Source organism: Columba livia, chromosome 3 (genome assembly GCF_036013475.1).
Source record: "Columba livia isolate bColLiv1 breed racing homer chromosome 3, bColLiv1.pat.W.v2, whole genome shotgun sequence".
NCBI classification, from domain to species: domain Eukaryota; kingdom Metazoa; phylum Chordata; class Aves; order Columbiformes; family Columbidae; genus Columba; species Columba livia.
In genome coordinates, this window is record NC_088604.1 from 101807381 (window position 1) to 101834831 (window position 27451).

A 27451-nucleotide genomic window follows, 5' to 3' on the forward strand; every position below is an offset into this window, starting at 1 on the left:
CTTAATGTAAAAGGAGAAGAACTGGGAGCATGCAATGGATTTCTGTGTATATTTGAGTTTTCCCAGCCCTGTGGAGAGAGGCCTCTCACTGATCATAATTGGAATGAACTCATGAACAGCGTATGTGAGCAGAAAGCAAATCTGAAGCTGCAAGCAGTTAGCTCACCCTGCTGCATGGTTAGTAAGGAGATGTGTTGCATACTCAAGATATAGGACAGGGAAGGACAAGTTCATCCAACTGAACAGGCAGTGCATTCACTGGAAAATTCTTAAGGTTTTGGAGACCTCCATTTGCCCCAGATGGGTCTGTCTTTGAGGCAGGTGGAGGTATGTAGATGTCTATTGTTGGTCAGCAGGCAAATATTTACCATGAGAAACTGGTGGCAATCTAGGACAGGTGCCTGCATGTCAGTGATACGTGCACAGGGACAGCAGGGGAAAGCCATTGGTTCCCTCACTGGCTGTTTCTATCCTGCAACCTGAACCAAGAAGTATTTATTTCTCTTTTACTGGGAGAGGACCCCTTTTAGAAAAGCAGAGCCATGCACTGAGACAGATCATACATCCCATTTAGTCAGACCTCTGTAGCAAGCACCAAGAAGAAGTGCTGGGAGATGTCAAGCGAGGCTTGGGGTTTGTTACAAGGCATTCTGTGTTCAGAGACAGGCACTCAACAACAGCTTTCTTCCTGCTTAAAGAAAGAACTTAGAAACTAACAGGTGTGGAGAAAGGCCCCTTTCAAACACAGCACTGAAGAGAGAGGGGGATGGAGCCTTGGGGACACAGATCTCTGCCTGCACTCCTGCTTCCAGGAAGAAGTGTCAAAGACTTGTTACCTTGTCAGATCATTACTGCGAGTTACAGAAATGTTTTCCAATTGCAAAAAAGACTGCTAGATTATCTTGCTAGTATTGCTGTGATATTACTCTATATAATATTTTGAAATTAAATGCAGGGAGATTTTTTTAAGAGGACAAAGGTTTCACAAGATCTTAAGAAAGCATAACACTGTTAGCCAGTGACTGTTAGCTTCAGTTTCTTCTTTAAATCACAATCCACATCAGCACATCCCTCTCACACTCAAGCTCCTGGATCCCCTACACATGCATTTTATATTCTTCTCCTCACACTTGTCTTCATGAGTTTCTGGGTTCCAACCACTTACCTCTTAAAACTCCAAATCCCACCTTTGGGCACCGAAGTGCACATACAGACAAACATTCACAGGAAAAAAACTTCAGCTGAAATCACTGCAGCAACTTGCCTACAGCCTTCCATCCTTGCTCCTCATCCTGGAAGACTGAGCCAAGACTCATGGAGGAGTACCATCATATCTGCCTAATTCCCAGTTCATCCTTGGGGCTGTGTCCATGCCTGATGCCCCTGTGCTCTCAGCAGCTCATCATCTGCCTCTGAGCTCCTCACCCCCAGCTTCTGGGGAAGTTTGGCACAGCCAAAGTGGGCAATTGGCTGGGAAGGAAGGGAGCTAAGGCAGCAACACAAATTTTGCCCAGGATCTGAGCATGCGTTTCTCTCTGTGAAACATATGCTGGACATTGCAGACAATGGAGATCCCTTCCAGGATTTTGAACACTGCTGAACTTTGATGCACAGTCAGAAGTCAAACCAAAGACACCTGGGACCATCTGTCAAAATTTGTCAAGTCAAGTCAAAATTTGTCATGTCAAGTCAAAATTTGTGACATGTCAGCACAACGCACAAAAATACTCTGGGCAGGAAAAGTAAAGGAGGTGCAGTTTGGGTTTGTTTGTTTTATTTTCTTGTTTATCTTTTTTGCTTCAAGAGTGATTTTATATTCTGACAAGGGATCACTTCGTTTTTAGTGGGCTTAAAATAACTTCCTAGTAATAAAACCAAGTTGCTCTCTCAGCCTTCCATAACAAGAAGAATCCAAGTGAGTGTTTCCATGTTCAGAAGAGGCTCAGGAGTTTCTGCTGAATTCCTCGACCATGGTTCAAACCAGAGTGCAGCACAGCCACTGAGGGAGAAAAAGAAGAAGGAGTCAAACCATCTGGAAGGTTCACAGGATGCCACTGGGGCACTCTGCCACAGCTCAGGGAGAACAAGCTGGAAAAGGTTGGAGCTGACTTTTAATCTATTGTATGTGTAGGTTACATCTGCTCTGGAACTTCAGGGAAATTTATTGCCAGGTCCTGCCTCAGATATTGCAAGTGGGGTCTCTTCCAAAGGAAGACCAGTTATCCAGGGTAACCTGCGTGACTTTGAAAAATCCTAGGGTTGGAGTACACAATGTACAATTTCAGCTAGATTTAACTAACTGTGACTGAGGGTCACTGGGCTTCCCAGCCATCCTCCTCTCTTTAAGCCAGTCATCAGCTGAAAGGACTAATTGGATGGACCTCTTGGGGCCCCTTCCAGCTGTTTCCTGAGATATATTTGTATTCTGCAAAGGGAAGACTCAAGCTGATTTCTTTATTACAGCTTCAACAGGAAAAATTTGCATTAAAAACAATGTGGGTAAAAAAAAAAAAACATGGCATCTTAAAAGGTTTCTTCTAATTCTGGCAGGTTGATCAGTACATTCTCTGCCAGACAAGAACAATTCCCTGCTGCGTGTTTTCTAGTGAATTGACCACTGCTCTCTGAAAGCAGACAGTGTAACACACCATGTAAGCATCTTCTTGAGCAACCTTAGGAGTTTTGAACATACCTTTACATTTTTGCTTATATAAGGTAAACGTTTATTCTACTAATTCAGACAAGCCTTCCAAGCTGAAGAGCCTTTTCACATAAACAAACTTGCCCTTTGAATCACTATTGAGTTTACCACATATAATAACGATTTTAAATAAATGTATTTCAGTGCAGTCCATTGCTGTAGATTAACCAGTTGTTATTTCAGTGTGACCAGCCTCACCTCAGCCAGAGAGAGCTGGATTACTCCACTCTTGTCTTTGTTCAGGAGATTAAACACTTCTGAAAAGTAGAAGACATGGAAAAATATTGGATGTAAACCACAGAGTTTGACATGTAGAGAATTAGTCTGACAAAATGTAGAAGTCTGGCTTTTTGCCATGATCTGCTGGAAATCTGGATGGGTTCTGTAAGAGAATATTACAGCTGTTCTTCCCTTTTACAAGTCATTTCTAAGCCACTTGATGGGGCAGAATAGTCAGATCTACAGCAGCAAACTGAGATTTGGCAGCAGGACAACTATAAAATCTGATGCAGTAGCATCTGGTATGATCCAGGGACAAACCTGAAAATCAGGTCTGAGTAAGGACTGTAAATGATAACTGATATCATTTATAGGAGATGGGACAACTTGGGGACCAGAGCACTGACCATACAGTGTAGATGACTGTAAAGCAGTAGAGCATGGTAGGTTATGAAAACATGTCCCCCACACTCCATGGTCATGCAGTCAGAAAGGCTTTTGCTATTTCTCTGCTGCTTTCTCCAGGAGGCAGAATTTTGCTGGCACCCTCACATTTCCATGCAATTTGCTACATTCACAGTTAAAAGACACCAAATACTTAACAAAAACACAAAGTTTTCAGGAAGTCATCTTGGCTGATGAACAGAGGCACTTACTGAACAGGGTCTCCAGGCGGATCATACAGGCCACAAAGCCATCGAAATCAATGGTCAGCTTGCTGCAGGCATAGCGGAGGACAATGCTCTGCTGCACCTGGTCGTTGAGCGTGAAACCTGAAGGCATGGGAAGCACACAAACCACTGACACAGCAGGTTAATATGCTGTCTTTGACATGGCTTATCCATGTACTGCTGCAGCTGCAGGCAGACCTGGATGAAGGATTGAGAACTATTCCTCCAAGAAGGTCTGTTCTACCTCTGCTGTGTGTCCTTTCCAAAGTCCATTGTGCTGGGTGAAGAGAGGCATAAAGTTCTCCCACAGCATTTTGTCAGACTGCATATTTCACATTGTTTCACAGCATAACCAGTCCTATGTTCCCCAGATAAACCCCTAATTAGTGAGTCTTGGTGCTGCAGCTGAATAGCAGTGATTGTAGTTGAGCCAATCGCTCACATAACACATTGGGCTCTATTCAGGCCCATATGAGTGCTATTTCTGTCTCTGGATCATTCACATAAACTCCACCGAGCACAAGAGAGATGAAGAAAAAAAGTGCTTCCCTAGATGGCCCTGAGCTGGCAAGCACTGCTCCAAAAAGTGAATAGCACACATCAGAGAGGATATCGTTGGGGCATGCCTTGATCAGGCTTTTTCACCTTCTCTAGTGTAGAGAAAGGTGGGGTGAGGAAACAAAGGAAAAAGCAGATTTGGACATAGCTCTGAAAGAGGACAGTTAGATTAGGAAATAATGAGGTCAAAAATAGAGCAAGTGATAATCAGATGGATAAGCAATGGTCACAGCATGGACAAAAATATCAGTGGTTCAGAATGCAGAACAGAGGATGATTTTTGATGTCTGTAACAGCAAAAGGACGTAGCGGTATGTGACTGTCAGTGACGGAGAATGACACCAGCAGTGCTGTGATCTGGGAGACAGGAGGGAAGCGAAAACATTAAAGGCTCCACTCTTCTTCTGATGTTCGGTGGGGGGACTGCAGTGAACTGATGGTGTCCCTGAGCAGTGTACTCACCTGCCTCTTTGAGGGCATTTCGCATCTCATGGGAGTCAATGGTACCAGAGTAGTCGCTGTCCACTTTCTTATAGATAGCCTATGAATGTGAATGTGAAAATGGTTTTTCAACGCGTGCCCATGCAGCAATGTGATGGTGCAAGGACAGGCAGGCTTTGGCTTTCATGGCTGGATAACAACAGTAGTGAAGACATGGTAACACAAGGCTCGCCCAAATGAAACAGCCACAGATCCTCTCAGATTTAACCTGGGTTTTCTAGCCTACTCTGCAGCCCATGCCCTACCATCCTACCTGCTCCTGCAGCTAGATCAAAGCCAGGACATTCGTGCCCACCTCTGCTGCAGCCACACCATCGCTTTGCTGTGCAGACACAGCCTGGGGTTTCTGATGGCTGAGGCAGGGGCTGCCCCTACAAGCCTAAGCTCCTGCTCTTTGAAATGTCCATGAGCAAGGGAAATGTTTCAAGTAGCTACTGGCAAGCAAGGCAGATTGGGTAACACATTCCCATGGGCTGGCAGCCTGCCTGCCTTCATGTTATACAGCAGCCGACAGGCCATTGAGGAACATATCCTATCATTTGGCAAACACTGCAAGAGACTAAGTCCATTTTGCTTAATATGTGAGTTGAGACGACAGATGCTTCCTACTGCAAACAGGTTTATTTTCCAGAATTAGAAGCCACCCAGACCTGTGGCTCAGACTGGAACTGGCTCTCAGGGCTTGCTCTGCCAACACCAGCCTCAGGACAGAGCTGGTGCCTCTGGCTGAAGCAGAGCTGAACATCTTATGAACCTCCAGGACAGATGCTCCATGCTGACCAGCATCAAGCACGGTAGCAGCAGAATTTCTTGAAAGGGATATTGTCAAAAAAAGCAGGCCCAAGTTTGACCTTCCTTTAGACTGCTAGATTCTGAGTACACATCTTGGGATACTAAATCCTTTGTCAGAAAAATAATTCAGCACTTCCACAAGATTTAAAAAATACAAAGCTGGGGTTTTGTAGGTCCTAAAGCTATGTGCTTCTTGTGATTGCTGGTGCTCAGCTAGCAATGTAACATATCACAACAGCAGAGATATGTTCATATGAGCATTAATACAGCACGCAGCAGAGAGCTGTCTTTGCCAGCAATGAAAGAGGGTTAATCTGGCTTTCCATAAGGTATTGCAAATTATGGAGAGTGGTGGGACCAAGGTAAAAGAGGATCTGCTTGTGTCCTTTTAAATCCGTAAATAGTGTTTCTGAGCCTTGGAACAACCTCCAGCCGTGAGAAGGAAGGCTTCCAAGTATATCTGCCTGTGGTGACTTAACCCTATCTCAGTCCTGGATCTGTACTTCAGAGCTGAGAGGCAGGACAGTCAGAAATATTATGTTACCAAATAATTTTGAATCTTCATCCAAAGTGTCTTGAATTCTATCAGTCCCAAGGTGCTGGTCCCATTGGTCTGGGCATGTTAAGGCATGGTTCAAAAATCAAGATTTCTCTATCCTTAGCAAAGCTGGAGAGCTACCAGTTCTGATAAAAACAAATCACTCATCACAGTGTCATCTCAATGCCATATTCATTCTCATTGGTAACGCATCTCCACTTCACACAGACATGCACACAGCTTTACATTTGCTTAGCTAAAGGCACGCCAAGAATTTCTAGGCTATCTGTGCTCTCAGGGAATGATAGATGGGATTGCTAAATGTATATGCACAATTAGATCCACTCCCATTTTGTACAATTAACAGTATATTAACGCCCTTAGGGAAACAATGGACTGGCCTCCCAGTGGACAAGAGTTCAAAAGCAGAGACAGGAACTGCGAGTGAATGGAGAGAATCAATAGTAGGCTACACAGTCTTCCCCCACATCCTTCAGGGCCTTGAACGTCTCTTCCTACGGAAAACTATGCAGAAACAGGGAGCTGGCCCCCATTATGCTGTACTTATGGAGTTCCCCTGTTGGGCTTGATAGGCTGTGGACTGTAGGGCAAAGACATCACTTTTCCTAACAGCCAGTGGCCACAGGATCCACGGCTAATCCCCGCTGAGCTCAACATGACCATATCATGAGACCACCAGGAGTGTAATACTAGCAGCATGGCTCTTGACCGTCCCACTGCACTGGTTACCTTCCCAGCATGTCGAAGGGGTACTGGGCAGATGTGCTGACCTCTCCTACTGCCTTGGCCCCATGTGTCCTACAAGCTATGCATAAGGGAGGGAAGCACAGCATGCACTTGTAGCTTTCCCACTCTGAAGAGCCTGTCTCTGCTGTCTCTCTGTAAGCAGTACCTGACTTAAAATGGAAGTTGAGGTTGTGCTTAAAACCCGTCTCCTGCCAAGCATGCTGTGTATGCATCCAAAACTGCACAGGTGCATAAGGGCAGAAGGTCCCTGCTTCTCCTCCCTACTATTTTTAGGGACAAATTTAAGCAATGAGAGATGCAGAGCAGGTGAGAGAAGCAGCTGATGATTAAATGGTTCAGTTTTCTGCCACCCTGAGCTGATAGGGCTGCTTGGCTGAATTTTCTGCCTTAAGCCATGTGCCTGGACAACTGAAGAGTAAACTTCACCTTATTTTGTCAGGAAGCTTTGCAAAAGAGATCCAGAAATTTTAAAGGTGATGAAATGACACTCAAAGGATACATCTAAAAGGCTGATCATCTCCCTGCAGGTGTTAATGTTGAATCCATCACTTTTAATATCCTTTCCTGCACAAAAAAGAAAAAAAAAAAAAAAAAAAAGAAAAGAAAAAAAATCCAAGTCAGAAATACTTCTAGGCAAATAATTTTTTTCTGCAGACAACCTTGGAGGTATCAGCCACCTTAAAAACTTGTTAGCAAAGTAAATGCTCTGCCATTTCTTCCACTGTTCCCCTTCCCTTCAGCTGATAAACACAGCTCTTTTCGCACAGGGGCAGGGGATGCCCCTGTTTGGGGGCTGGTAAGCCTCTCTGTGTCTACAGAAGTTATGCAGCAGCATAATAATATCTTCCCATGGTGGTCCTCCCAAGAAGGTGCAGGGAATATAGTGCCTCTGCAGGGCATTGTCTGGCAGCACTTGGGAGGGGAGCACCAGGTGGTATTTCCCACTCCCCTCCTCATATTAGAGGGTCAACAAGCCAGGAGAAACTCATCTGGGGACAGACAAGCCTTGACTTTTCATCACCCTCAGCTGAAAGAGCTCTGTTTTGCTAGTACAGACCCCATCTGTGTGCTGGTGGCACAGATGCTCACTCTGCCCAGAGAGCAACTTGCTGTCTCTGCATCTCAGCATGTGCCTTTTGGCTTCATTCAATGGGAACAACAGAACATTACTTACTCTTCGCTAAAACCCGATTTAGAATAGTTTGAAGTTCAGTTGCAGTCACTTCACAGTCCTGGACAGAAAATATACTTCAGATGTTAACACAAAACTCATTTGAAACAAACTATATTCATTTGCTGTCAGACATCCAGACACTATTTTCCTTCCATATCTAAGGCATGTAAACTTTTATCTTTTTTCTAAAACTTTGCATTTACCATCAGACATCACACAGAGGAGATCCTCAGAAACCATGAATATTTCCTGGCCTTTCAAATGGGAAATAAGTGGTTTGTTAGGTGCCATAGTGACACAACGCAATAAACATCAGCTTTTTAACAGATTTGACCAAATTGGGTGACTGCTTTCTTTCTCAGCTAAAGAGGTTCAGGAGAGCATTTGAGATTTTCCAAGCTTATAGAAACTATAACCAAACAATACTAAAATTGCCCTCTCAAAACTCAAAAAGGTCTTTCTAACTAACAAAATGTTTTCCCTCTTCAGTGCCAGTGGCCACCTGTCCATTAAGAGAAAATCTGATGTGACAGCCACAGGCTAGCACAGCAGGGCTTTCTAGGTACTGAGGTTTGTCAAATACAATAAATAGAGAGAAAGTTCAGTCAACAGTTTTCCGATTCCTGGGGCTTCTAAACAAAAAGGAAGGAATTGGCCAACTAGGCAATTGTCAGAATTATACACTAACTCCACAGGTAATTTATTTCACTGTGGGATAATATTTTCACAGTTTTCGCTCCCGTTACCCCTATTTTCAAAGTTATTCCATGCCCTGTATTACCAAGGGAACAAATTGCATTTTGCACCAATAAGTGGAACAATGTAGTAAAACTGCTCTGTTGTAAAATAAATTGAACTGAAGCTGTGAGTTAATAAAATGTGAGAACTTCTTGGTTTTTTGAAGACAGTAAAAAGAATCGGCAAGTCAAATATTTGCATAATCATAACAGAGAGGTCCTCCCAGTCTCTTTCTTTCACTTTAATCCACTTACCTCTCCAGAGAGCTTTTGAAATAGAGTCTTAAACTCATCATCTATATCTTTGTTATCGACACGAGGCTAGAGGAAAGAGATGACCGAGAGTGTGGTTTACAAGGTGGTTCAAAAAAGGCAAGCTGTGGATATGATAAAGCAGCTTTACAGGGGACTATTTACAGCAATGGAAAATGAGCACTTGATCTGCGGCAACGGCAAAACAGAGGCACCACTTAAATCACGACCAGCCAGGGGCTGGCGTCATTTGGGAGTAAATATTTTCTAAGATTGATGAAAAATTTTTCTTCTGCTACCAAGGCAGTTTCGTGAAATAGCTGCAGAGAAAATGTTGTTGCACCTGGCCAGAGCAATTCAGCAGTTCCTTGGAAGTCAGCTTTTGCAATTGCTCTCAAGCTGCAGGAAGACAATCTGCCCACAACTAAAAAACATTTCTCCTAAGCACAAACTTACACTGTGACCCCACCTCAGGGGAGAAATTAAAATCCTACCCCAGTTTTGCCCCCACATTTTGAAGGAAAAGTCTGCTAGGACTAGACATTTACCTCATATGGTTTTGCAGACACCACATCACCAATCATCCTAAGGAAAAACAAACAAACAAAACCAAAACAAAAAAACAAAATACCAACAACACAGAAATTATGAGTTTACCATTTGCCTTTAAAATATTTAGCAAAACAAGTTGTTTTAGTATAAGGTGTTAGCAAATGCATAGAACAAGCCCTCAGGTTTCCTGTTTCCCATGCTCCCTATCCCATCTCCATCTGTTGCATCTATTTGAACATATTTTCCTTAGGAAACCCAGCTTTGTTGTTCTTGCCTTATATCCAGACTCCTGTTTTTTCATTCAATGACTGCCACTGATACAACCCTTTTTAAAACTGTCTCATCATCATCATACTCCCAAATCCTATGTTCTCTAATTATGGGAACTTTTACTTCACAGACCTGAAGAATACAGTTACCTCTTCAGTGCGTGGTGGAGGCCATCTGAAGAGCCATGACTCTCTACCATGGTGTGTGTGTCACATATAGTAGACTACATAAGAAAACAGGTCCTAGAAATGGGCCTATTTTGCTAGTTAAGGGAAAAGACAAAGCACAGGATGTGGGTGCAACACCTGACCTTTGCCTTTATGTGCCTCACCAGCAGAAGAGGAGACTTTATAGAGAAGATACACACTGTGTTTTAGCCTGTTTCTCAGAAAAGACTCGCAGGCAGAACTCTCCGTTTTTGTAAGGCTCAAAAGTGGACGGCACAATGAGATACTCTCCCCGGGGCAACTTCATGCGGCTGGAGACTTCACGCAGGTTGACGTAAGGATCGGTCCGGGCTGCTGGTTGGTTCCTTGCGAAGAAAGCACGGTTTGCATGAATATCTGTGTTATTTTCCAGCTGTGGGAAATATGTTTTTGTCAGCCACCATTGGACAATTCACTGGTAAGCCAGACACCCTATTTCAATTGCAGTGCTTTAAAACCATCTCAAGATTTTCTTAACATAAAGAACAGATCCAAAAGTGGTGGCATAAAAGGTAGCCACCAGGGTTCTGGCATGGGAAACTGTCAGGCAGATAATTATAAGGGGCAAGGATCTTTATAAAGATTATCTTTTCACACGCCTCTTCACAATCTGTGATATAAAAGAAATAAAAATGCCTTAACGTGTACTCATATCTGGCCAATCTAGTACAACTCAAGTTGTTCTTAAGTTGTCTATCTATTGAGCAATATTTGCTTTCACATGGTGCTTGAGGACAAGTTTCAATTTCAGAATATTTCTGAGCAATTTATGGTATGGGATAAATCTCCTAATTGCATAGGAACTGTACTCCCTTATTTCTTTAAACAGACAGAAGAGAACAGTAAACAGGACAGAGCAGTAGTCACAACATTAAGATTTTTGGAGGCACGTTAGATGATTTACCTAACTTATATTAGTAATACTAAGGGTATTCCTCTGGATTATGTGGAAAATAATACTTGACTTTTCCTTAATACCAATATACTCTTAAGTAAGTGAAACATTGCATAGCTCATAAACCAACACACTGATGTAAGAAGAAACAGTAGTGCAAGAATAACATCTCTGCTATAAACCATCTATTCATGACTTTTGCTCCACAGGGATGTCTTTCAAAAAGTGTGATTCAATGATCCACAAAAAGTGTTGTGTGGTTGACACAGGGCAGGGAACATTGCATACAGATAAGGTTTCTGGCTAAGGTCAGAGCATACAAAGATGTTACCAAACATTTTATAATAATTCCGTTTTTCTGTTGTAAACTCTAGAAGAATATGGTTTTTTTTCCCCTTTTGTTGTTAAGATAAGATTGGATTTGGTATTTATTCAACAGCCCCAACCCTCTTTCTCACGCAGTCTTAAACTAAGTGAGACTGCAAAGATTAAGAAGCCAGATCCATATCTTTTTAAATATCTAAAGTTCATTTTCCCTTTGCATCTGCAAGGCTGTTAAAAGAACACAGTTAATTGCTACATGACCACACATTCATTTACTGAGAGAGAATAAAAGGGCTGAAAAGCTGAGACAAAATTGGCAATGCAGGCTGCTAGGCCTCAGTAATGAGTATAGGCTGTTCCTACTGCCAGAGGTCCCTGAGGTCTCTTTCTTCAGGAATGAAAAGTCTCTTTACCTCAGTATTGACATCTGGGAGGATTAGTGAAGGTTGAACAGGGTTTGTTCATTAACAGGAGCCCCAGCTCAGAGCTATAAAATGAATGGATCCATAGTGTTTGGTATTACTTCTAAACAATGTTAGCTACATTTTCTCTATTTGAGACTGCAGACACTCTGTTCTGCTTTCACTTCTACTAAATAGAGTAATTCTGACCTCTGTTATGCAAACTTAGTGGAAGCCAAATTTCAACAAATATAAATGAAGTTGAGATTGGGACTCAGATGTTTGTAATAAAGTCTTGTGCCTCAGTCACTTGCAACTGGTTATTCAGAACTTCAGATTTTGGTCTGGTGATCCAAGAACAAAGCTCTCCAGAAGACCTGTCATTAGTAAGGAATAAGTCTTCCTGGTAGCTAAATTCTCCTGTGCAACAGGAGGTGCTCATCTGGAGGCCAGAAATCTTCAGCAAAGATTACATACCTCCGGAGGAATCTGAAAGGAAGAGAATAAACCGATGTTAAAGGGCTGCTACATAACGACATCCATCATCAGAAAAAAAAAAAAGAACAATCAAGTAAAGCCTCCTTCAGACGCTATTTTCATTTTCATTTACAACCATATATTGTAGTATCAGTTATACATGAAATTCTAGCTTGTGCGAGAGCTGTTGCGAAGGAAAAACAGTATCTTCATCCAGAGGAATCTATACAACATTTAATTGCTTTTCTCCTGATATGGTGTCGTGAACGATACTATTGGTTGTAAATATTTGGGTAAGCCTTTAAAGGTTCAGTACAGAAAGACAATAAGTAAGCTCCACTTTGCTAACCAAACCAAACTGAAAATTTATTACAGCAGACCTAAAATCTAGTGGTCTACTGCAACTGGAATTTGATGCAAACATAAGGTTATCATCACTAGCAATCAGTCTGAGGGTCATGAGATGATTGTTGTAAGGCAATTATAACAAGAAACAAATTTCAAGATTTGGGCCTTCCTAAATTAACTGAATTGCTATATTAATTTCTATCTCCAAATACAAGGTAGCTTTTCCAAAAGCACTTAGTTGTCTCGAGAGCACAGATTCCAGTGAGAGTCACAGAGAGTGTCCTCTCAAGTCCCAAAAGAGCTTTTGAAAATATTGTCCATACAATGATTCTAGGGCCTGAGATGTCCCCTTGAGACCTCAGGTCTTGTTCCTTATAACCAGCATACTAGAAGGGCCAGGAGCTTGGTGATGGGCACACTTAGAGCTATTATCAGTAGGCAGTTTGAGCTGCATGACTTAAAAAAGCTCTGCAGGACAGGTAGACTTGAGCATACACCTTTTTGCCTTCTCCTGCAGAGAGATCTGCTCTAGGTCACCATCCATGCTGTCCTAACTGGACCTCCTCAGCCACAGCATCAGCTGCAATGATGTAAATCTGCAACAGCACACGACCCAAGTAACTTGGATCGTACCTGGATGTCTACCTAAGATGATAACTTAGCAACCACATCTTTCAAAAGAAAGTCTTTATCTTGTTAAGAGTCACCCAGTCTACCCTACTGTGGAAAAGATCATGGAGGAGGACAGACAGGCTGAAATAGATGTAAAGCACAAAAGCTCTGCTAACTTCTCCAGGGTTGTACTCAGTGCTATGAGCAGACAAACATCCTTAATGTGTGAATTCAGGACGCCAATAAGCCAGGGTGCTTGGCACCACACAGATGGCAACTCAGAAATGTGCTCAGTGAGAACCATTTGTGTATGCAGACACTTAGGCACAAGGGAAAACCTTTCTAGTTTTGAACCATCCTGCACAAGATATATTAACAAAAGTCAGCCATTCCCATCTGCTCCAGCCTGTGGTGGTTAATGATCTTCATCCAGTGGAATTCATACAACATTTAATTGCTTTTCTCCAGGTAAGATATTGGGACTTATAATACTGGTTGGAAATTTTTGTATTTGTTTTTTTCCCCTCACATCACAGAAATTAGAGATGACACTGTAGGTTTTTTCCTACATTACATTTTTAGAGACAGAAACAACACTGGAAGAATCAGGAAAAAACAAAAACAATAAAATTTTAAAAAATTGTTGAACCAGAACAATAGCATGGTAGATAATGAATCAAAACAATTTTCACATGCAATGGAAAAATAGTAAAAAAAAAAGAAAGTGAGTACTGAGCACCCATGATAGGCTGTAATCAGAAACACTTATCTGGAATTGCCAGGCACCCTGAGCCTGCCCCCATTCACAATTTGTAAGAGAAGGCTCTCAATGAGACTGCTGCTAAATTATTGCCTCTAGTTTTACACTGCTTTCCTGTTAAAATGGGACAAAAACCGGGCCTAAATTTATCTGAATCTTCCCATATTATGTGGGTCAGGAAGAAATAAGAGAAGTATTCGAATCATCTTGCAAAATCCAAACCTTACTGAAGTGTAGTGACAAATGTCAAGATGTAGCCTATCACTAATTTTTTTCAGCATTGAAGAACAGGGAATAAAGCCTTTAATCAGGAACAAACTGTACCTGGTAGAGTGAATAACCAATACTAAGCAGAGCTTCCCCCATTTTCTTCTGTCTCCTGCGGTTCTTCTGCATCAAGCCCACCACTATAGTACAGCACGGCTCATTCAAACTGCCTTCATGGTCATCATCAGGTTCGTCCAAACGGATTTTAAACTGGGGATTGGTCCAGTATGTCGCTAAGAATTCCCAAAGTGAGACAAAAAAGGAGGAGATTTTACTGTCATTGTAGCCGAGATGGCTGTCACTAGAATTACAGAGAGCACCTCTTTGGAACGATGTTTTCACAGCTATGCTGAATATCAGTTGGAGCCATGGCAAATCAAAGCACCAAGGTGGGTCCTGGGGAGTAATGACCAACAGGGAGGAGCTGATACTGTTAATTCCAGTCAGTCATTAATCTTCAGGAAATGTCCTTGGCTGAGGCTGCAATCATTGCAAGAGGACCAAATGCCAGACAGCCTCTCCAGAGGTCTGACCTGAAAATGAATGGGAAACAACACTGCCACCGAACTGTGACACTTTCCTGGCCTACCCAACCCTTTGGAGGATTACTCCAGTTAGTAGCAAAAGCTGTGTAGGCTAGGAAAGCAGACAGAGAAAAGAGAAAAAAAACAACTAAGAATACAGCCATGAATTAACTGCTTAGTGGGTTGGTAATCCCTGACAAGGAAATAACTGTGAATTAGATCTTTGTTTAGACTGCCAAGCTTTTGCTTACTGTTTAAACCTTGCAGAAAGAGCTGCACCTCCAAGCCCTTCCCACCAAAGCCTCCTCCAGTTCACAAGCATTTTTTTTTAATTGTTTTGTTTGATATTTCACAAAATGCCCACTTGGCTGAGTCTTCACCTTGGTAGTTCTGGCAGCCCCCAGCAGTTGAACCCCGTCTCCACTGTCCATTAAATAGGGTCAGATTCCATTTATTGACCTCGTTGCTTGTCAGTGTGTCGGGAGTCAAGTTGCAGATCTCAAGGCGGGTGAACTGCCTTTGAAAATCTGAAAATGCCATCCTGGCATACAAAAAGACCAGGGTTAGTCCATCAGCCTGCAACAGTTGAGGCAACTGCAAATGGATGTCTCTTCCAACAGGGCAGCAAACGACAGTTCTAAAGAGGTGCCCAAAGCCCCATTTTATTGAACTCTAAAACTTGGAACTGAGTTTTGGGAAAGAAAATTTCAAACTCCCTGAACAAGCTGTATCTCCTGGCAATGGTTATTCTCAATGGCTGTTACACATTATGGGCTCAGACATACCATTTTCTGTCATCCCCAGCTGTGGGCAATCCCTCATGGATTATGATCTACAAGTAAATTCGCTAAAACTGGTGGAACAAAATGTGCAAGGAGATACCATTCAATAGGAGGAAAAGCTGGCCCTTATGAAAGCATCACTCTGTAGTAAAACAGTCTCTGCTTGGTGTTTTGCTTTAATTCTGTCCTTGATGTTTGTTTTTACCATTCCTAGTAGGTTTGCATGACTGATAGGCCTTGATCGCTTCATGCTGCAAGCAGAGGTCTGTTCTCATTTCTCAGTGCCTTATGGCCCTCATAGCTGATTGCACTGGAAGATGGTGGTCGTTTATCTTTCCAGTCCAGGACAGAGTGACGTGGGTTCAGTACTGATCCATATAATCAGCTAACTGGGATGGGCTTTCCATTAGGTCTGGGTAAACAGTCACTTCCCAAGCTGTATGTAGTATTTAGCTAGTATGTAGCATTTAGGCAAAAAAACAAACCTCAAAATGTAGAGCAGCTGAGGTTCATTCTTGCTACCTCATTAATTTTATTACCATCTGGTCTCTATATTTTGGATAAGCACTGAGTCATGCAAGCTCTAATAAAAGGTAATATTTGAATGGGAGATAAGCAAGAGGCTAACAATGCATGCATGTCATTATTAACCCTCTTGTTGCTGGCAGTTTCTCTCCATCCAGCTGAAAGGACTGCTTAAAGACAAAACATGCACAGAAAATCTCCAAAAGGTTAAGCTAAATGAACAATTCTCACCAAAACTCTCCATCATCTACTTGCTTATCCAGAGCCTGTTTTTGTTTGGGATCCACATAATTCCATTCAGGAGCACTGCAGACAAAGCACAAAAGCAAGCTGTACAGTTGTTGTATTTTATTCTACAATGAGATTAGAGAGTTGGGCTCTCTCTTCAGTTACAGCAGATAAAGGAGTTATGTATTTCTCCAACAACTAGACCTCCCAATGGCAGTACAGCTGACTATACGAGGCTGGAATTAGACAGTAACCATATTTGCAACAATAAGCCCTAAACTGGATCATCGCTGCAAGGTGCCAGAATGTCCAAATACTGCAGACTGGCTGGATTAGGCAACATGTAGCCTGAAAGTGAGGCAGAGCTTCTCCATTTTAAGATCTATTGGGATGCCTGATAGTGTCCCTAGGGAAATGATATAAGCTCCACTGTTAGGGTCAGGGAAGAACAAGAAAGCAAAAAGGTGCAAATAGAAAATGTACTGCAGAAAACAGCATTTCTCCTTTCCCATTCTATGTTAATGTGCAGCAAGCTGGATTGTGCTCTGGTCTGCTCTCATATGATGGTGCAGCTCTGTATCTGTCCCATGGTAAAACAGGTGCAAGAAAATCAGATGGCATGTGTGTGTGCCTGAGGCACCTTATCTCAGAGCTGAGCAAAGCAGCTCTGATAAAGGTAATAATAATTCTAATGTTTATTTTCTGTCATTAAGTCTTATACAACATCAGCATTGGTATTCCAGTCAATGAGGACAGGAAACTGAAGTCTCAAAGTATTGTGTGAAAAAACATCATGGTCCAAATGTGAAACTAAAATTTATGCCATTCTAAATATAAAAATAAAAGAGGTGTTGTCACTGCCATTCTCATGAGATTCCAAGACAGTTGAAGCCCAGATGATTTCTGATAGATATTCAAACTTCTGAGCCCCTAGCTTAGTCAATATCCCCATTTTTTTCAAGATTCTGCAGTAGAAACCAAATACTGTTCTGACTTAAAGCACAGCAACCTTATAATTGAAGCAGCGGCAAAACGTTTTAGCCCTGCTGTATTTCCCAGGAATGGGATTGGTATGCGTAACCTACTAAGGTCCTGGCACCATCAGGAGGATCAATCTGAGAAAAGTTGCCTGGCAAAATAATGTGGATATGACTTGTTTTGGGCTGCTCACAATTAAAACGTGTGCTGTTCTCTCTCATTAGAAAGCTCTGCCTGAGGCTGGGAAGAATGTCCGCTGGGCAGAGTGGATCAATATCTAGCCTTGCTAATAAATTAATAGTGTTTTATTCCAACTGATTTAGTATCTCTCCTAAATGTGCTTTGTGATTGGATTAACTTGCACAGTCCCCATTTGATTTTTAAAAGACACCCAAATGCACTGAAGAGAGAGAAGAAGCAGCATATAAAAACCTACTTATCACTCCAAGCGCCAGTCCATTCCACTTCACCCCAGGGATTTCTAAGCCTCACTAGTTTCTCTGGCCGTCCTCGGTAATATACCTAAAAGATCCACAACAAACAGAGCCTGAGCACTTCCATTATCCAAATCATCATGGGGCAATTGCTTTTCATACAGGATAAAACATGATTTGTACTTGAGAGATGCAGTCCACTACAATTTGCGATAGTTAAAAGACACCTAGATGCCTTCCACCCTTATTTTACATTTTCTTCTGCCACCAAGCGAGCCATTAGTGCAGCACTTACCATTTCATGTAATGACAGCAACCTGCAAGGTAAAACATCAGCTACAAAATAGCAGAATATCTACATCCTCAAAAGCAGGAGACGTTGCACAACACAGCAAGGTTGGAAAGAGATTATTCAGCACAGACACCTCTGTAATGACTCCCGTTTCAGAGAAGCAGGAGTATCTAGGGCTCACTGTGAAAGTAAAACTAATGCAGGAGTTCATGAAAGAGCCTTTTACTCCTTTCCCATTAGTTCTGATGGCAAAGCAAATGTTCCCACCTCATGCAGTACGAATACATGGGGCTGCCCCCTCTCCTGTTTCTCCTTTCCGTATCCTCCATTTCAGTAACAGTTTGGTCCACCTTCACATTTTGTATTCCAGTCTGTTGGTACAACACCAGTTGCAGACTGCACAGTATGCTCTATTGTAGCTACCAGCACAGAGTTTCTGACCTGGCTAAGTACTACAGACACTTTTTTTTTTTCTGTAAAAGGGTACATAAGGCAGCCACATTTTTACCTGGTCAACCACAGAGAGATATCAAAAAATTAAAGGCACTGCAGTATTGCAGTCCCGAGCTGTTTTGTGTGATGGGCTTGGAGAGGCTAGCTTACCTCTTCTGCTCCAGTGATAGAGTAAGCGTGTCCCTTCACCAGCTTCAGACTTGTGATTGCTTCTATGTCAGCTGCACTAGTTGTCTGAGGCAACAAAAGTATACACATTTAGGACTATATATTGTGTATGAACACAGCTTTGATGAGCTAATCAATATGGGGGAAGATATCCAAAGTGGTATGCACAATGAATATCAATACTCCTGATGCAAAGTATATTAAATAGAGATGACAAGCATGGCAAAAGTCCATCTCCATAGTTTCATGCCCCCAAATATGCAGTCCTAGCACAGCAGAGATTTAAGAATGCACAATGAGATCTAAATCAAAACCCAATTCCCAGCTCAGGTAGCAGATCTGGCCACCTGCAAAGTTGTGTCCATGTGAACTCGACTCTACCCTGCCGTGGTTGAGATCCAGCATATCAAAATTTCAACTCTGGTAATCCTACATGCCATGAACCAGGATTTCAAACAAGATAACGCATGGAGTTTCCAAAACATGTACAAATATAATCTGTAACTTGAAATAATTTGTACTACTGGTGTATATAATCTTTAGGATTGAAAACCAAAAGCCAGAAGCAGACAAAGTATCATGTCAAAGAGTTTGCCTCTGGCAGTTGCATCTCTGGACCTGAAATGACACAGAATTTGAATGAGAAAAATACTCAGAAAATGAAAATGGAGTTCAGGAAGACCAGTCTCCAGCTCATGGCTTGAAGTATTATCACAGGCTGTCTTGTAAAAATGGATGCATGACAGGAGCTGGTTATTTAGAACCTCATCCAGGGGTTTTTATAACTGAAATCAATAAAAGTCTCGCGTTAATTGTACTATGCTTTTAATTCAGACCTTCCTACCTATGTCTAACACTGGTCCGAACTTTTGTTACAATATGGCCTGGAGCCCTGAGAGCAGGAATGAGGAGTATAAAGCAGCAACAGCCTCTTACATCAATGGAACAGCCAAGAAGTGATCCAGCTCTCAGAGCCTTCTGGATGGTTTGGTACAGGTTTGAAGGAGCCCTCCGCAGCTCATAAGATTCAGAGATGCCTCCAGTAAAATCCTCAAAGCCCTCCATAGTGGAGCCTCCTGTGAGAGCTTCATAAGAGCCATTCAGCCTGTGGGAGACATGAGGGTTATATAAGGGGCCATCTTCACCTGTAAGCAATGGCACTGCAGAAAGAAGGGTTTATAATTTAGTATCTCTCAGTCCATGTGATCATCAAGTGTGATCTGGGACACCAGAAGTAAAGCCCCTTGAAACAGACAGTTGGCAACACCCTTCATGGACCTATGGGAAACCAAATAATGGGTGGAATAGAGGCTGCATTGGAGTGATGTGCATTGTGTCTAACCACATCTGCTCGGGCAGGCAGCTTCTGCACACCCAGGAGCACTTCGTCCTGCTTAGCCACCGTACTTGGCATAGGCCTTTTCCAGCAGCGCGCTCCAGAATTCATCGCCTTCCTCCGAGTGCACGAAGAGCAGCTTCCCGTTCTTGGTGGGCAGCCTGTCATCCACCACGACGTCTACCCACTCCCCGTACTGCCAGAACTGAAGAAGAAAGAAAAGAAGAGAGCTGGTGTGCACATAATAGCTCTACACTACCATCTTCCTACCCCTTTGCCTGTCATCAGTTCTCCCTGGATAAGTCACTGTAAGATTCCACTCCCATGTTGGACTCCTCATCTCTGTGAAGTACTGACTGGGCTTCTTAATGCCATAATAAAGTTTGGCTAAGAAGTAATATTAAAAGCAACTTCTTGCAGATGACCTGTGGAATGCTGTCTGTTCTCCATGAAGAGTTTACATGGCGGAGAGTCCAGAAAGATAGTGAGTAGGCAGAACACACTTAAATTTTTTCTTGTCTACTCTTTTAAGGCCAAATCCTTTGGGGGAAAAAAAAATAAATAAATTAAATGAATCTTTAAAAAGACCCTATAAAAATGCTGCAAGGAGAGGTCATCCAAAGGGGAAGCACTCAATAGTGTTAATCCCTTCTGAAAACACTACAAAATGTGTGAAATGTTACTAATACTATTTTTTGCCTGAGCACTTGAAACATTTCATCTAGAATTTGATGCAGTCCTGAAAGGAAAGAAGATAATTTACGCAATACACCCTCTGCTGAGATGAGCTGGTGCAAGGGATAAGTATGTGCTCTATAACATCTCTCCTCACCAAAACACCTCCTTTAGCTTTGCAGGATCAATTCACCTTGCTCAAACCTGAGTCAAAGCTCTAGTAAAAGCAGTCCCAGCACGCTGGGCCTGCAGGCATGGAAATCCAGGCAAAGACACGGAGAGGGAAGGGAAGGAGGAAGAACCGCATCAGCCTGAATTCACTTTTCACATTCAGCAGCAACAGAGCTTCTCTTGACTCATGCAGTGTGATGGTCTGGCTCAGTTTACAAAGCCTGTATAATTCTCCAGAGCCCTACCAGCTGTAAGACAGCAGAACCTAGCCAGTGAACAGGTGTCATTTAATATTATTTAACTCTGTTCTTCTTTTCTTCCTCTCTTTTCCTCCACCAATTTCACTTACACACTGTAATTCTTGAATATTTACCCTGTGCCAAAGATACACACAAAAAAGCTGTTTTTAGCTAAACACTACAATTTTCCTCTTTCATTCTCAACATCCTAATCATATAGGTACCTGGAAATGAAAGATCCCAGCATAGTCCTTCTGGAAACTCTGAGCCTCAGGAACAACACGGTGCAGAATATCTGGATTCAAAGTGAGAGATGCAATCGCAGCCAGGAGCCAGCAATCACCTAAAAAAAAATGTGTTACAAGGCAGAAAAGTACATTAACAAATAGTGTTTTGCCCAGCTAATCCTTACAACACTATGTCATGCTCTCACCTATAATAAATACAAGCATTAAGTGCTTTGCAAGGTCCTGCTAGCCTCAGTATTGGTTCAGCAATTCATTCTTGTTTTGTTATTTATCTCTGTGCTCATTTTCCACCCAGCCAGACCACACAGCTATCTTGGAACCTCTGAGGCTGATCATGGTGGTGATTTCAATGGTCTAGTTTGGACTTTGCCATTTTGATTTTTGAATGCTGTGAAACCAGGCTGCTTTATCCAAGCTTGTTAATACCCTCAGGAGACCAAGAACATAGCCAGAGAGAGAAGGCATTTGGGCCATGTGGGTTGCAAAGCCTGGTTGGGCAGTGCAGAGTTAATGACCTGTGGTACTTTAACTAGACCAAATCCACCACTCCCAGGAGAGGCAAAGGCTTAGAAGATGCCCAGAAGAGAGAAAAACCTCTGAGTTGATAGAAGGGCATTGGGACTTCCATCCCTGTCTTTTGGAGAAGATTTGATTGATGGCAGGAACATCTGAGTGGCTATTCCTTCTTAGACCTTTCTTTGGAGGTCTGAATTTGAAGCAGCACTTAGGGCTATTCCTAAAGATTTGCCCATGAGTCTAATGGAAGCTGAAGCCCCCTGGGAACTCTTCAAGCAGGTGAGTCCTTTCTCTGGCACGCTCCTTATCCTGGAAAGGACAAGCATGCCCCGTCCTTGCTGGAGGCTGGGTGTCTCACAGCTCAAGCTGTCTGCTGGGTCAGTTACCTGCTTGTTGTGGTTTGGAGGCTGGATAAGTAAAAGCCTCTGCTACACTAAAGATGCTGCCCCTGAGAAACACAGTGACTCATGGGTTTCTTACAGTACTTGCATACTACAAACAGTAAGAAGAACTTTTGTGGTTATGTGTTATTTCTGAGGTGTGCAGAAACTCAAGGAAGACAAAGCTGCTCTGAAGGTGGTAACATTTCCCTGGTTTCCTGTGGTTTACCTGTGCCAAGATGTGTTTCTTTGTGCAGGTGCATATTCTGCAGAAGAAACTGGCATAACAGCTCTTGGTTCAGTGGAAATAAGCTAACTGAGAAACTGAGGAAAAAGTTTAATCTGTAGAATAATTCAATATCTTAGAGTAGCATTTAACCCTTTATATTGATTTGGGCTTTCTGTTTTAACACCACAATGAATATAATTATAAAGATGAGATATTGGAACTTGCTTGGTGCTATGTGTTCTCTTCTGCCTGTAGCCCACTCGGAGATATCCAGGTGCCTCCTATGAGCAGAGCAAGAAACAGCTGTTCCCAGTTTGTCAAACAGTAATTTGAGAAACATCTATAAAGAAGTGGCCCTGGTGTGATGATCTGTAATTACCTGAGCTGGCTGATCTGATATGGCTGCAAAAGTGTGATCCACCCAGTGTGCCAACTCAGATGTTTCTAATGAGGAGGGAAAACCTCATATTATAATAGTATGTGACGTGCTGATTAAGCCTTCCTTCAGGATTGTGTTATGTCACTCTGACTGCTGTGTTCAGGAAAAAGCATTCAAGCTGGAAGGGAGTCGAAAACAGCTGGATTATCTGCTTCTCCCCATCTGGTTAGTATTCAAGAACTGCTTCTTCCAAGATCAGAGCATCCCAACACATAGGAAGTCAAGGAAGGGAGCCAGGAGACCTGTGTGGTTAAACAGGGAGCTGCTGGGTAAGCTCAAGTGGAAGAGGAGAGTTTACAGATCATGGAAGGAGGGGCTGGTCACTTGGGAAGAATATAAGGCTGTTGTCAGAGGGTGTAGGGAGGCAACTAGGAAAGCTTAGGCCTCCTTAGAATTAAACCTGGCAAAAGGGGTCAAGGACAACAGAAAGAGCTTCTTCAAATACATGGCAGATAAAACTAACACCGGAGGTAATGTAGGCCCACTGATGAATGAGGTGGGTGCTCTGGTGACAGAAGATACAGAAAAGGCAGAGTTATTGACCTCATTAATGTTTATAAATATATAAAGGGGGAGTGTCAGAAAAATGTAACCAGGTTCTTATCGTTGACAAGCAATTATAGGACAAGGGGCAATGGGTACAAAATGGAACACAGGAGGTTCCACTTAAATATGACAAGAAACTTATTCTCAGTGGGGGTGCCGGAGCACTGGAACAGGCTGCCCAGGGAGGTTGTGGAGTCTCCTATTCTGGAGACATTCAAAACCAGCCTGGACACCTTCCTGTTGTAACCTCATCTGGGTGTTCCTGCTCCAGCAGGGGTATTGGACTGGATGATCTTTCGATGTCACTTCAAATCGCTGATGTTCTGTGATTTACCTGCATTTCTTATGAGAAGATGTTTAAAAAAGCTTGTGGTGCTCATCCTACACAAGTGAAATTTGAAGAGGAAGTGTAAGGCAGGTTAAATGCTACTTTGCAGAAAAGCTGTTTGAGCCAAGAGTCCTTACTTGAAAAGTAAGATTTCCCTCACAGAAGAGAAGGTAAATTAAAATAAAAGGGTTGTGAGATGCTCGAACTGGAAATAGGAAAATGTTGCTGTTGTGCATATAGAAAGTAGAGTCCAAAAGCCTTAGTCTCTAGAACAACTGTGAGCAAAAACCTTCTCAAGCTTGTGTTCAACTTAGCTCTCTTACAAATTATTTTGCATTCTATGGGAGATGGTGCAACTCACTAGCCTAGAAAGTTCCGCCCAGCCCTAGGTACCTATGTATAAAATAAGCAAAATTAGGAGTGCACAAGGCAGGGGAAAAAAGGCTTTAAGAACACTGTGTTCCAAGAAAACGTAGACGCAGGGAAAAACAAGATCACTCAGACCTGCTTTGTATCTATTTTTTGAGGCTTTCTTTGGTACAGGTGTATGCCTTATGATGTTATAACTTCTGCTTTTGCTTGGAGAGAGAAATCACAGTATGTTTGGGATTGGAAGGGACCTCAAAACATCATCCAGTCCAATCCCCCTGCTGGAGCAGGAACGCCTAGATGAGGTTACACAGGAAGGTGTCCAGGTGGGTTTTCAGTGTCTCCAGAGAAGGAGACTCCACAACCTCCCTGGGCAGCCTGTTCCAGTGCTCTGACACCCTCACTGTGAAGAAGTTTCTTCTCAAATTTAAGTGGAACCTCTTGTATTCCAGCTTGATCCCATTACCCCTTGTTCTATCATTGTTTGCCACCGAGAAGAGCCTGGCTCCATCCTCATGGCACTCACCCTTTATATATTTATAAACATTAATAAGGTCACCCCTCAGTCTCCTCTTCTCCAAACTAAAGAGACCCAGCTCCCTCAGCCTTGCTTCATAAGGGAGATGCTCCACTCCCTTCATCATCTTTGTTCATCATCATGGTGATATGCTCTTCAGAGGAGGAAGGTGAAAAGCCTTGTGAAGTTGGAACTGAAGCCCTTATTTTTTTTTTTTGACTACCCCAGATTTTCTTGCTTCCCTGGCTGTTCCTGGCATGCCGTGAAGCACAGAAGACTATTTCTGAAAAGGTGGGGGTCCTGGTGTTCCTGGTGTATCCCTCTGCCCCTGGTGAAACCAAGGAAGGTCTGGAGCAGTGTGGAGTTGGTGCTCTCCCAATGTGCAACATTTGGAACGATCCACCCTTCTGGGTCCAGGCCAGATTTTACAGCCAGTGGAAGGGAAGCTACTCTGGGCTTTGCTGAGGATGGTGTATGTCTGATGCACAATTAGGCAGAAGAATCAGTGAAATAAAAGGGGTTGCCTTAAATATGTTATTTACTTCTCTGACTCAGAACTAAACAGTTTCAGAATCTCATCCCCTTGAGACGCCAAATGCAGTGTGAAATCCTTTACAGTTATCTTATAGTATGAATTAACTTCTTAGCATCTGGGAGAGTGAGTGGCACGTCTGCCTCTCGCAAACATACTGTGCAATCTAACCTCTCGGGGAAGCATCAGGGGCAACTCTGCGTAAAGCATGTCTGGAAAGAATTGTATTGGAGAATCACAGTGGTGAACTTGGCCTTAAAAAGTAGCTGTGCCTGCCTTAGGCAATGCAGAGTCCTGTCTCTAGACCTTACTTGGGAGCCTAATATCTTTGTCTAAGCTTGTTGCTGAACAAATATTAAATGTGCCCTCCAAAAGGAAGCAGCTGAGAATTGGCTGCTGTGCAGTAACTTGATAAAAAGGAAGGCTCATGTGAGGTGCCTAGATGCAGATGGTTTGGGGTCATCTTTGTATAAAAGGGACAAGCTACATTCCGGCTCCTGTGATAATGGTTTTAAGACCTCTCAGCAGAAGGCCACGAAGTTGGTGAGGGTTTTGTAGGGGAAGCCGTATGAGGAGCAGTTTAGCCTGGAGGAGACTGAGGGGGGACCTCATGGCAGCTACAGCTTCCTCACAAGGGGAGGAGGAGGGGCAGGCACTGAGCTCTTCTCTCTGGGTCTGATGGGATCTGAGGGTATGGCAGGAGGTTTAGGTTGGACATTAGGAAAAGGCTCTTCACCCAGAGGGTGCTGGAGCACTGGAACAGGCTCCCCAGGGAGGTGTCACAGCCCCAAGCCTGACAGTGTTCAAGAAGAGACTGGACAACACCCTCAGACACATGGTGTGAACTGTGGGGTTGTCATATGCAGGGAAAGGAGTGGGACATGATGATCCTTGTGGGTCACTTCCAACTCAGGGCATTCTGTGATTCTAAGACAAGTTATAGAGGATGTAGGAATCTGTCCATACCAAGGAGCTTCCAGGATAGAGCACAGGTTGCCCCTTATCTTCTTGTACACCACAATGGGATCCTGGCCTATTAATAAGGTTTCTCAGCCCTACTGAATAATATATTACTAATTCTAAAAAAGTAGAAGTTGATAGTACATGTTCCTTTTTTCATAGTCCAACATCATTTTCCCGGTATCAAATTTCAGAGTTTTGTTAGTGGTTGTGCCTACAATGCAGTGTGACAGCACAAGCTCCTTAGAAATGTATCTTGTATAGGACCACTAAAACTTGTCCTCATTCAGCTGCAGGTTATATGTAATCTTTCAAACTGTGAGGAAATTGTTCGATTCTCTTCCTAAAAATGAATTCGTAGAGAAAATGAGGCTGATTGGCCAATTAATTAAATATTTAATAAGAATGCATTCCCAACACAATAATAGTCAGAAAAATGACAAAAAACAAAAACAAAAACAAGTTTTCTGCTCACTATGTGTATTTCAAGTTGCAGCCTTTTGACTTATAAAAATAAATAAATAGTCTTCTCAGCATTGGCCCTGCAAGGCTAAATCACCTATGGGCACATAGACTGCTTTCTGCTCAGCTTCATATTTCATGAACAAAAGTTTCAGACAAGTGCCAAATACAGTGTTTACTGCTGCTGCTGAATGTGCTAAAAAGAAGCCAGCATGATTCCTGGATCTGAAGTAATTTGTAATGTTGGTAAAGTCCAATTACTTTTCAGTCATGGTCTTGGGGTTTGTTTGGTTTGAGTGGTTTTTGTGTGTTTGTTTTTTAATTTGAAATAAACAATTCTGACCCTGAGTTTGTGGTAGAAATGGTAAACATGAAACCTAGCTGTGCCTAGCTCTGTGTGTGTCTGTTTGTATGTATTTATCTATACATGATCTTGGAGAATTACTTTGACTGTTACTGTGCTTGAAATAAAATCACTCGCTGCTCACAGATGTACTGAGATGGCTCATGCTCTTAGTGCCATGCAGGTGCCTCCTGGTTTATGGAGATAATCGAACTGTGGCAGAGAATACTGAGTCTTTGGTGACCTGGGAGCTGAGTGACTCCTCTGTATTGATGATGTTTACCCAAGCGTGCTGCACTCGCCGAGGCCATAAAATAAATGAGAAATTTGATTAGTTTCAGTTGTTACAGAGCAGTGCTCAGTTTCTGTTTAGCTACCATCAAAGTGTCTAGACACAAAGCACCCAAACTCTTCATTGACCTGCTGATGGTGACTTCAAGCCAAAAATCCACGTGTCCGGTTCCAAGATCTGTCTGGACAGTTCAGAGGCATTTCTGTGCTGACTGTACTTTGGCTTGTTGCTGTTCCAGCAATGCCTGGTGTTCAGAAGGGATCTCAAGACAATGCTCTGGCTCTTGTCTCCTGGTTTGTCAAGCAGATTTGACTTTCAGCTTTAGTCTCTGCTGGAAGCCTTTTTCAGAGCTCATAGGACCTGGGGCATTTTACTAGACATCAAGGAAGCATTGACCTGCTAGCTTCATAATTTCTGGCAGTGCAGACTTCCTGCTTTGAGATTTCTAAAGAAGGCTTCCTA

The 27451-nt window shown here is 42.7% G+C and overlaps 1 protein-coding gene across 1 annotated transcript in view; it reads right to left on the reverse strand.

The window, feature by feature from the left end:
- Positions 1 to 1637: 1637 nt before the first annotated feature.
- The window catches only part of CAPN8 (calpain 8), a 32033-nt gene continuing 6219 nt past the window's right edge, over positions 1638 to 27451 (reverse strand). The window contains exons 3-21 of the mRNA XM_065058562.1: positions 21053 to 21171; positions 19815 to 19948; positions 19344 to 19512; positions 18390 to 18473; positions 17497 to 17582; positions 16086 to 16160; positions 14928 to 15088; positions 14081 to 14256; positions 12037 to 12048; positions 10101 to 10312; positions 9460 to 9496; positions 8915 to 8980; positions 7923 to 7980; positions 7248 to 7312; positions 5987 to 6055; positions 4612 to 4690; positions 3577 to 3693; positions 2900 to 2958; positions 1638 to 1999 (exon numbers count right to left, since the gene is read on the reverse strand). Of these exons, the coding sequence (XP_064914634.1) occupies positions 1976 to 1999; positions 2900 to 2958; positions 3577 to 3693; positions 4612 to 4690; positions 5987 to 6055; positions 7248 to 7312; positions 7923 to 7980; positions 8915 to 8980; positions 9460 to 9496; positions 10101 to 10312; positions 12037 to 12048; positions 14081 to 14256; positions 14928 to 15088; positions 16086 to 16160; positions 17497 to 17582; positions 18390 to 18473; positions 19344 to 19512; positions 19815 to 19948; positions 21053 to 21171 (1802 nt within the window). The 3' untranslated portion in view covers positions 1638 to 1975. The remainder of the gene's footprint in view (positions 2000 to 2899; positions 2959 to 3576; positions 3694 to 4611; positions 4691 to 5986; positions 6056 to 7247; positions 7313 to 7922; positions 7981 to 8914; positions 8981 to 9459; positions 9497 to 10100; positions 10313 to 12036; positions 12049 to 14080; positions 14257 to 14927; positions 15089 to 16085; positions 16161 to 17496; positions 17583 to 18389; positions 18474 to 19343; positions 19513 to 19814; positions 19949 to 21052; positions 21172 to 27451) is intronic.